This window comes from Hippocampus zosterae, chromosome 5 (assembly GCF_025434085.1).
Source record: "Hippocampus zosterae strain Florida chromosome 5, ASM2543408v3, whole genome shotgun sequence".
NCBI lineage: Eukaryota > Metazoa > Chordata > Actinopteri > Syngnathiformes > Syngnathidae > Hippocampus > Hippocampus zosterae.
Genome location: NC_067455.1, coordinates 11,644,027 through 11,654,199, shown reverse-complemented (window position 1 = coordinate 11,654,199; position 10,173 = coordinate 11,644,027). Strand labels below are relative to the sequence as shown.

The following is a 10,173-nucleotide window of genomic DNA, read 5'->3' as shown; positions in this document are numbered from 1 at the left end:
GCATCCATGAAACGTAGATCAGTAGGGGAGGGGTGAAATGAGAAGTGTGTGCGTGTGCTAAAGACTGCTCACTGCCGATTAAACGGATGAAATGTACGAACATACAAAAGTATATTTTAAATCAAATATGCGATTATAATTCCATTTGTTACTTGATAACTCTTTCTATGTTTCACAGACACACATCTTCCTATCTGGGTCTAAATGGAGAGAGGGTAGGGGGGAGGCAGGAGGTACCAATGAGGAGGCATAGTTGATCACATGTGCAAACATCGGAACACAATTTAACATTGTGCCTGACACACCCCCACAATGCACGGATGACTGCAGGCGAGAACAACTCCACGTTCACCACGTCGCAGTGTCATTTTGCAAATTATTTAACTCCACTCTGATGACGCATGAAATGTGTATGCTGGATAGTTTTTTTAAATGTGTATGCTGCATACTTTTTTGTGAAATGTCTTAAGTCTTTGAATGGTGGACTTTTAAAATACAATTACAACAGCAATGGTGTAAAGACTAAAAGGAGAGTTTGAGGGTCTTCCATCCCAAAGAGCAGACACAGGGCCAGTTGTGCAGAAACACATTTAATGTGGCTTCCTCTCCCCGCCTGACTTAATTTTTATGCTCTGGCTGCAGGGAAAAGCTGGAGCAGCCCTTCAGAGAGCAGACTCCACCGTGTGGGAGCACGTCGCCTGCCACACGCTGGAGGAGAGCGCACATGCAATCCCATTGGACACATTTTCGCAAAGCATCCCAACGCATTGCAGTCACATTTCATTCAACATATTTAGATCAAATGTATATGGCAACCAGTGTCCTTCAAATTTCATTCGTGTGTACGTCTTTGCTTCCATGGAGGGATTCATTAAGTAAGCCAGTTAGGTTGTGTGAAGGCATCATTTCGCATTCTTCCATTTAAAGGTCCATCAATTCCTCCTCCACTGTCTTTCTGGTGGTTTCAAGGTACTGCTCTTGAACTCCAAGTGTGCTGAAGAGTCAGCTGTTAAGGCAAACGTTCACACTTTTCAGCATTTATTGAAACATTTTTGCTGAGGACCATCATGAAACTCAAGTTAGAAGCACAGTCAGCTTGCAACCAGTCCCGTAAATGGTGGGGGTTCATTAAGCAACATGAGTCAGCGGTGAGTCAAGAAAGCCGCTAGAAAAGGATACGAGCCAAATTGAAAGTCTGCCCCGATGGCAGATGACATCATGGCCTGAAGATTCCTCTCCTCCAGGTCTCCAAAGCAGCAGCCGTTGGCTTTGTCGACCGCCCGCAATACCCGCATCATACTCTCTTTGTCCTGCATTTACATAGCACAATCGTCTCAACTTTAATCAGCTGATGGGTGAGGAGACTGACATTAGTACAACGGGACAAGTGTGAAAGCGTTACCGTAGTAACCGGATCTCCAAAGTTAAAATCAGGTTCCATTTTTGTCTTTAAAGTTACACAGCTGCATAACAGTGGTTACTATGGTAACAATTACTTTCAGAAAAGCAGTGTGTGATTTCCGTCATTCACAGACATCTCGAGCAGCGTAAACAAAATATTCAACAGCAGTGTTTGTCATTTTCATACTGAAATGTTGGACATATTTTTCTTGAACATAATTTACATTCTCTTCTTTGCCATCCAAGAGAAATGAAAGTAGGCTATCACTGTTACAACAAGCATATAATTTTTTTTTTTAAACAGTGAATTAAAGTGATTTTTTTGGGGTGTATATGTGCTGAATGGGTACCTTCTGGGTACGAATGACAAGAATAAATAGCAAAAGACTAAGAACGATCCAATTTTCTACTTGTATTCATTTTTAATCATGTAAATATTATGGCACCTCTTGTACAAAATACAATATATATGAAGGGGGAGGGAGATTTTCAGCAATGTAATCACTACAAATGTCTGGGGGCGATTATAATACCTGAACATTGAGGGAAACGAACGAGACAAGGCTGTAATCTTGAATGACCTCCGCCAGCTTTTCATTTAGCTGATGAAATTTTTTGAAGAAGGGATCTGCAGCCAGGTGATCAAGAAGATACGTCAAGTCCATAACTTCAGTGTAGAAGTCCAGGTTGAATGCTGGTCATGAATAAAGACACAGAGTGAGAGAATAGCACCATGATGGATAGAGCAAAACTGCCCACTGTCTAAATAAGACAAACGCCCATAAATGACCAACATTATTCGTTTTAAACATCCCACTAAAGCAGGGGTGTCAAACTCATTTTTGTCACGGGCCACTGTGGAGTTACGTCTTCCATCAGAGGGCCGCTATGACAGTAAAACGACAAAAATGTTAAAGGGTCTCATCGCAATAATTTATTACTTGTTTACCGGTAGTTTTGGCATCAGTCAAGTGAGTGTAAACAGGGGGCAATTATTGCAAACTCTCCATATTATTTATTCCAAATGACCATTTGACATATCTGTACAGATATAAACAGGCATTATGCAAGTTGACACACATGATTTGCTTTCGTGGGCCATATAAAATGAGGTGGCTTGCCGGATCTGGCCCCGGGCCTTGAGTTTGATACCTGTGCTATAAAGTCACACCAAAATTCGGTTTTCTAGACACCTTCAGTACTGTATACCCCACAAGGCCCCAAGATTATCACCAACTAGCTTTTTTTCCTAACATTCATTCTAAACGTTTGACTCTGTTCGGTGCGCGACCTCTGGGTACTTCATGAGCCCTTCAAATTAACTACTTTGCTTTGTCATAATCGCAACACTGAAGTGGGGTTAACCTAAACAATTGGTGTAAATAATAATGGAAGAGAATACACACTCGATGTTGAGAAAAGCAGACTCGCATTCAAAACAGTAAGACTCCAATGCTACCATATAAGCTCTCATTAGTTAACAAAGTCAACTTTTTTTCACATATTAGTGCAGTAATGTTGAACAGCAAAACTCTTAATACTAATTTGTAAACTAATCTATTGATTATTTCTCACTATTTTTTCCAAAAGTCTTGTCCTCATGAAGGGCGTGCGAGAGCTAAGACAACCCCAGAATGGTTTAGTTTGATAAGAGGGCTACAACTCTTGACTTGTAGCCAAAAAAAGGAAGCCCTCTACTGGCTACAGTCAAATAGTGCCATTGATATTGCTGTAATCGCTTCGGGATGCTATTACGGTAATTAAAAACAAAATCTATATAATTGAGCTTTACAAATATAATCAATACGGTGGGTCTTGTGGTCAGCACATCTGTCTCAATGTTGTGAGGTTTGGGGTTTGAATCTCAGCTCTTGTCTTCTGTCTGGAGTTTGCATGTTCTCCGTGTGCTTATATGGTTTTACTCCGACTTCCTCCCACGCTAAAAAAAACTGCATGGGGGTTAATTTGATATGGTTAAATGTCCTTTAGGGGTGGGTGTGAATTGTAGTTTATTGATATGTACTCTGTGACTGTTTGGCAACCAGTCTTGGGTATATCCCGTCTCTCACCAAAACTCAGCTGCCCGCAGCTCACTCGTGAACCTAATGACGAAAAGCGGTATGCTAAAGAAATATTTTATGACCTCAGTTCAAGTTCCGAGGTTTAACATTTCTTACACAGTGCCCTTTAATAATTTGTTTTTTCACAAGAATACCTCCACAGTAAACTTTTTGTCCTACCTAGTTTGCCATACTGCTCAATCAGGTCCATCTTGGAGAGGATGTTGACATGAGGGAGCTCAATATGTAGCATGGTGGACAGCGAGGTGCAGAGGACAGAGATGAATTTGGCTGGGTCCGCACAGTAGTGAGAGTCCACAAGGTGCACGCATGTTAGCTGAACACAAAGGAAAAAAATAAAAGCGACCTCTACATCTGATAACTTCACATGCCATATCAACTTTCAAGATGTGTAATGCAGCGTTCCCCAACCTTTAATGAGCCATGGAACACTTACATTTGAGAACGTTTATGTAATTATCTTGTCTCACTAAGCACACAACATAAAGCTATTATTCAAATACATGAGTGGCAACGGATAAACAACCGGGTTAATTTGATCCTTTGCAATCTAGTGAAAGAGTATTTGATGTTTCTGCCTGTCTTTCTACATCACTGGCATGACTGGTATCATGAGTTGAACAAAAGTAGCACAGGCTGAATGGACTCACCCTGAAATTCCACTTTCCCAATTGCAAGAATATATTTTTCACTGAATTCTGGTGTGTGTAGAGCTCCACCTGCCCGGGGCAGTCAAACAAGAAGTAACAATCCAGGTGTTCCTTCAGCTTATTTTCCAACCAGTCCAGATTTGCCTCCACATACTCCATGCAGTAGAGGAGCCCGCCATTGGGCCCCAGCTTCAAGCCATCCATGACATCATCCAAAGTAACCAACTCGGAGATATCCACGGCACAAGAGTACGGAAGTCCATCATTGGCCGGGTCCATGTTTACCACAACTACCTTGCGTCCGAGGTGGGTAAGGAACTCCTGCATGGCCTGGCAGTACGTGGTTTTACCAGAACCAGGCGGTCCGATCACAACCTGGCCGAAACGTAGCAAATTGTTTTCTCCTTTGTGCGTAGACATGCCGTAGCCAGAACACATGTGCCGTTAAGATTTTTTTTTAGCTTTTTTTAATGCATCCAATCAGGCAAGAACCGGTGATCCGGTTCAAAGTGACATCCCAATAATTTACCGTTGCGGTATGTTTAGTAAAAAGCGGACGCAAAACGAGTCAACAAGCACTAACCAATCAAATATACACCGGAAATAATCGTTTAGATGCGTAGGGAACACTGACAAACTAGTAATAAAGGCCGGTATATAGGTTGCGAAGTTAAAAGGATGCAGGAACCCCCAGCTTCAGGCCACAGTTGCCACCTGCTGCGGTTCAGTATTTACGTACATAGCAACTAGCCGTCGTGCTAACGTTGAATACATCCGGGTCACCTAAACACGAGATTCAAAATAAAAGCTCTTGAAAAGTGCTATCAATCTTTGTCAGTAGGTACAGGTACATTTGTCTTATACTCGTCTGTAAACATAATATTTTAACTAGATGGACTATATTGTGGATTTATAATTCATAGTTAAATAAAATACATATTTTGTTCCGCACATAATTGTAATACAATTGATCCATTTTATCTAACAGAAAACAATATAATGCTGAATATATTTTTAAAAATGTAAACTTATGTGGATAAGGTCTACGAGCCTTGACAATAGAATCCTTTGTACTTGTGTGACTGTGTAATCCCTGTTTTTAAAAAAATGTAATCATGTAATATATCATTAAAAATAATAATACACAACACCACAGGAAAACAGTGAGGGTACTCAATTTTAATTATGTAAGTCTTGGAAAATAAGACTAACATGTAATAAATGCTGCCAAAATTCACACATCCATCCATCCATCCATTTTCTGAACGGCGTATTCTCACAAAGCGGGCGTGCTGCAGCCTATCCAGCTGTCTTTGGGGGGAGGCGCTGTACACCCTGAACTGGCATACATAGACAACCATTCATTCTCACATCAAACAAAAATACACAGCATTTGTCATCTGCGCGGCCCAACGCTGCCTCCAGAATGCCAGCCTCTGTATTTCATGCTGATGTTTGGTTGCCGTCTGAGCAAAGAGTCCCCCATATCAACGTCCTTGGGTTCATCATAGATTGTACTTACATGGAAGTTTCTTCTGGCCTTTTTGCCAGGATTTAGGGGTAGCTTTTCACCGTGATAGCTGTAGAATAAACACAATGAGTACAATGAGTAATAAGAAAGAAAGAGGTTCACCGCTTTCTATTCTGAAACTTACCCAAACCCGCGTTTGCAGTGTGGATGTTTGCCTTCATTCTCTAGGGCATCAGGAATCCCAGCTTGACTGCTTCCCAGTCCCTCACCGTCCTTCCAGCCTTGCTTCTCCATTACGCGGCGGCCAAAGCCCTAACCAAGCAGTAGAAATTAGTAAAACGTAAAATTCTACAGCAAACAAGTGGGCATAAAGTGTAGTTGAATCTCATACCTTAGTGAACCTCTCAAAACGCCCAATGGCATGATTGTGTGCAGATCCATCTTCAAGACCATCCCTAAGCCTTTTCTCCAGTCGCATCCGGACATAGTCCCGGGCGTCCATGTCACCACCGTCTGGAAAAAAGATGACGCCAGTTTAAGAAATTGTGTTTGTGTGTGAAGTATGCACTTTGAGAGTACTTGTGGGACAAATGTGATAAAATTTTGAGGTCAAGCAAGCCAAAATACCTTTATCATAGTAGACGCTCATGTCAACATCCCAATCATCTGCTGTTTGCTCATCAAAATCTGAAAACAGTTGGACAGAATGAGACAAAAGTGGTTAGTCTTTTTTTATATGTATCAAGAGCTTCATGTCTAGTGGTAACTTGATTTACAAGGTTAATTTGCTCCGTGATCACGTTCAGAACTCAAAACAGTTACACCTCAAATTATCTTTCCCCATTAAAATGAACAGAAATGCTACTAATCTGTTCCAGCCCACCCCCCCAAAAAAACCCCACAGACAGAATAAGCATTTTTTCATCATAAAAATAACACTCTACTGTATTGTATTTTATAAAAACAGTAGTATGATAATTATACAGAATTTAAAGAATCAAACAATTCAATGAGCGTTGTGTGTCAGATGTTTGTGTCTTGTCCACCAGAGGGCAATATAATAACATAAACAGGATTGATGATGTAACAGAACACTGTTAAAAGTTGCAATCACAAGTTGTTTTTTGCTGAGGATAAAGAAAATATGCCGGTTAGTATTGTTTAATTGTTGGTCTCAGTGATGAGAATGACAGTTGAAAAAAAAAATCTGAAAAACAAACTCGTCGACGGCGGGGACGATTTAGCGCAGATTCAGTCCACGTTCATTGTTAGCAGCAGGACGACTTAAACTTAACCAATAAATGAGCACTACACATTAAATGACTGTCTGTGTTTTATGTTATGTGTTGTGTGTTTATTATTTGACTTTATGTTAACTGTTTTGTTAAGCGCTTTGTTACAGCTGCAGCTGTTGTGAAAGCGCTATATAAATCAGGATGTATTGTATTGTATAATGCCACTAAACTCTCATGGACACACACAAAAAGGCACAGAAACCTTCTCTTCAAACACCACCACATTTGACAGGTTCTAAATCACTTAACAGTGCCCCACTTTTACATTCCTTAACGATTTGCTCATTGCGCGGGTCACCCTCACTCTCCTCTCTTGCTCGACCGCATCGTAGTGATTTATCTTTTGAAAAACACTGGGCCCATGGACCTATATGAGGCAGTTAAGTTCGATACGTGTCTAATTATCTTTGTTTTATGTTTAGTTCAACAGCAAATTTCAACAGGCAAGAACCAGCCTGAAGCTAGCAATTGGCTTATTATTTCAAGATTTACTCACTATCTTCCAAATTGCTGCTTGTTGCCAAGTTCGCTGCCACAATCTAAGCGCTCACATCTGACTTTTTTGCCCACAACAAAGCCAAATAATCAGTTTATGTAAAAAAAAAAATACTCACAGGTTGGGTTGCTCATAAGTCAAGATGCCACAGTACATACAAACAGTACAGTATCATCAATGTTGTGCTTACCTCCTTCTTCTTCCTGCCAGTACTGGGCATCAGTATAGAACACCAAACCCGAACCGCCCTTTTCCCACTTCAACTCAATTTCTTCTTCAAATAGCCTTTCTTTGCTTCGCTCTTGGCTAGTCACATCATCATGCAACGCTTCATGACGCTCCCACTCCTCACAGCAGTCATCATCCTGCAATCAAACGAGAGATTTGTGGTGAACTGGAATGCAATCTGGATCAGCTCAGCATAATATATTTCATTTTACTGTACATTACAATTTCTGGCCAACATTTAGATGGCCGTTTTCAATCAGAAGAAATTTGAGGAGATATATAAGCGTCTGCACAGGTGAAATGGAATTCAACGTAATTTGTACTGCTGTAAAATGTTTATCTGGATGAATGACAACTTCCAACCCATTAACACATTAGAAATGTTTAAATAATTTATTTGACAGGGAGATTGGTTTAAAATCACACCTCATAGGAAAGGCAAATTTGTATTCTCAATGTATCTACGCTAATACTCTGTTTTAAAATACTTGAAAGTCATTCATCTACTGTATTTTTTTTTCCTCACCTCTTTTAATCTTTAAGTAATGAATTTCTACAAGGAATGTACCGTAGATGAGATCAATTTATTTCACCAGTAACACACACAACTTGTGTGCGTGTGTGTATTTTACAGAATGGTGCTGCTGTCCTAATCTAATTAGCTGAACTAATTTGCTGAACATGGAATACTTATAGCTGAGGCATTCATCAATCAACTTTCTATTCTCCTTGTCCTCACTCGGTTGACTTTTAGTCTTCAATTGGGAGAAGGACAGAGTATCTGAGAAAGCCCGCATGGGGAGAACACCCAAAAAAGGAAGGCAGGAGCTGAGATTCAAATCTCAAAAATGAGAAATGTAAAGCAGACAAGCTAAACGTGAGTGCACTGATCCACATTGTTCCAAATTGTTACGAAATTAAACAAATTGGTAGGTGACCAGCCTCGTAAAACAGATATTGGACTTTTCGATGTACTTCTGGGAGTCGTCATGAAAAGGATGCATTTCAAATTCAGCACACACAATAAATACCGAAGTCTTGAGCTTACATCATCTTCATTTGACTGCATGCCCTCCTCTTCATCTATTTGTGGCTCATCGTTCTCAGTTGTCTTGCACCAGTCATCCAGATTTTTCTGTGCTGATGTTCGAGCTGCTAAAGTGCCTGGCCCCGATATTTCATGGCCAGCGGCTGTTAAAACAGTCTCTTCTGTGACCGGCAGCGTGCAAGTGTCCTGGTACTGAAAAGGCACGTTGCCGTAGCGACGGTTGGAGCCAGTCTTAGGGAACTTAAGGCCCAGTTTGCGGATGAGGCGAGGAGGCAGCCGACACGACTGGATGAGCTGTAGGAAAACTTTGACTGATGTGCCCACATTCCCATTCTGCATCAGAGCAGGTGGATTAAGTTCTGATAAAGTTTTGAGGTCGGACAAGGTGAAGTGTTCGGTTTGGGACATCCGGTGTCGCTGCTCAAACCTCGTCTTGTATGGGAACTGATTCTCATCTGGAAAGAGAAAGAAAAAAGCTTGTTAGTTGATTGCAATAAATGGTGATACACAAGAGACTTTTCACATAGGAAAATGCTCAGTTTTGATTTTCATATATATACTGTGTGTATATATATATATATATATATATATATATATATAGAGCGTGGTGGCAAAATGCCACATTGGTTCCCTTGAAAAGGTGCAAGGAAATCTAATTATTATTATTGCAGTTGTTATTAGTCGAATTTCCCCTTTAAAGATTATAAATGGGTATAGTAAATTAATGTAAAACATAAATTAAAATGCATTACAAACAACTCCCAGTACGACGAAGTGTAGTTCATGGATGCCTTTACTTTGTTGTTTAAATTACTCAATTGCTTCAAATTAAATTTCAACACGAACCAACAGATTGCTCAGTTGTAACTTGTTTAACGGTTTCACACGTTTATTCACATTTGTGGGCACTGATTAATGCTCTTTATGTATTGAGGTGGCTTCAATTCAAACAAATGATCTTACTGTTAATGATCTCACCTCGTCATTACACATTTGCGGGGGAAAAAAACTCACTTACCATTGTGTTGTGAAACCTTCACCCTTTTAATGACACATCTTCTGGACAGCCAGTTGCCGTTGGAGTCGATCCAATGGTTTCCTGCGTACATTCTCACCAATCTGTCGGCGTGTTTGTTGTGAACGGAGACGACACAACAGCAAGTTTTGGCGGCCTGCTTAGTCGTTTTGCTGCAGTTGTCTTTAGCCGCTGCTGATGCTAGGTCGCTACTACCAGACGACTTATCACCGTCTTCCTCGCTGTCTCCACACGTTTGAGATTCCCGGTGCACCTCTGGCCGGTGGCGGTAATGAAAACAGATGAAGCCACCACTCTCAATGAACTGACTGAAATAATTCCGGAGGTCCGCCGAGTGAAAAGCAGCAGGAATGTTGCTGACAACTAGAAAGACGCCATGTATGTCCGCCATGTTTTTTTCGTCAATATTTATTTTAAACCACGATGAAATGACGACACTTCCGTGTAAACCCAGTAACAGGATATGA

The 10,173-nt window shown here is 40.7% G+C and overlaps 2 protein-coding genes across 2 annotated transcripts; both read right to left on the bottom strand.

The window, feature by feature from the left end:
- Positions 1 to 574: 574 nt before the first annotated feature.
- gpn2 (GPN-loop GTPase 2) lies at positions 575 to 4,907 on the bottom strand. Its single transcript, XM_052066739.1, has 5 exons — positions 4,133 to 4,907; positions 3,642 to 3,798; positions 1,935 to 2,095; positions 1,180 to 1,310; positions 575 to 994 (listed from the first exon to the last, which is right to left on the bottom strand). The coding sequence occupies exons 1-5, from the start codon at positions 4,568 to 4,570 to the stop codon at positions 922 to 924; spliced, it is 960 nt and encodes a 319-aa protein (XP_051922699.1). The 5' UTR covers positions 4,571 to 4,907; the 3' UTR covers positions 575 to 921.
- A 384-nt stretch (positions 4,908 to 5,291) lies between these two features.
- gpatch3 (G patch domain containing 3) lies at positions 5,292 to 10,132 on the bottom strand. Its single transcript, XM_052066734.1, has 7 exons — positions 9,689 to 10,132; positions 8,671 to 9,125; positions 7,585 to 7,759; positions 6,231 to 6,290; positions 5,995 to 6,116; positions 5,788 to 5,915; positions 5,292 to 5,712 (listed from the first exon to the last, which is right to left on the bottom strand). The coding sequence occupies exons 1-7, from the start codon at positions 10,095 to 10,097 to the stop codon at positions 5,529 to 5,531; spliced, it is 1,533 nt and encodes a 510-aa protein (XP_051922694.1). The 5' UTR covers positions 10,098 to 10,132; the 3' UTR covers positions 5,292 to 5,528.
- Between the last annotated feature and the right edge of the window lie 41 nt (positions 10,133 to 10,173).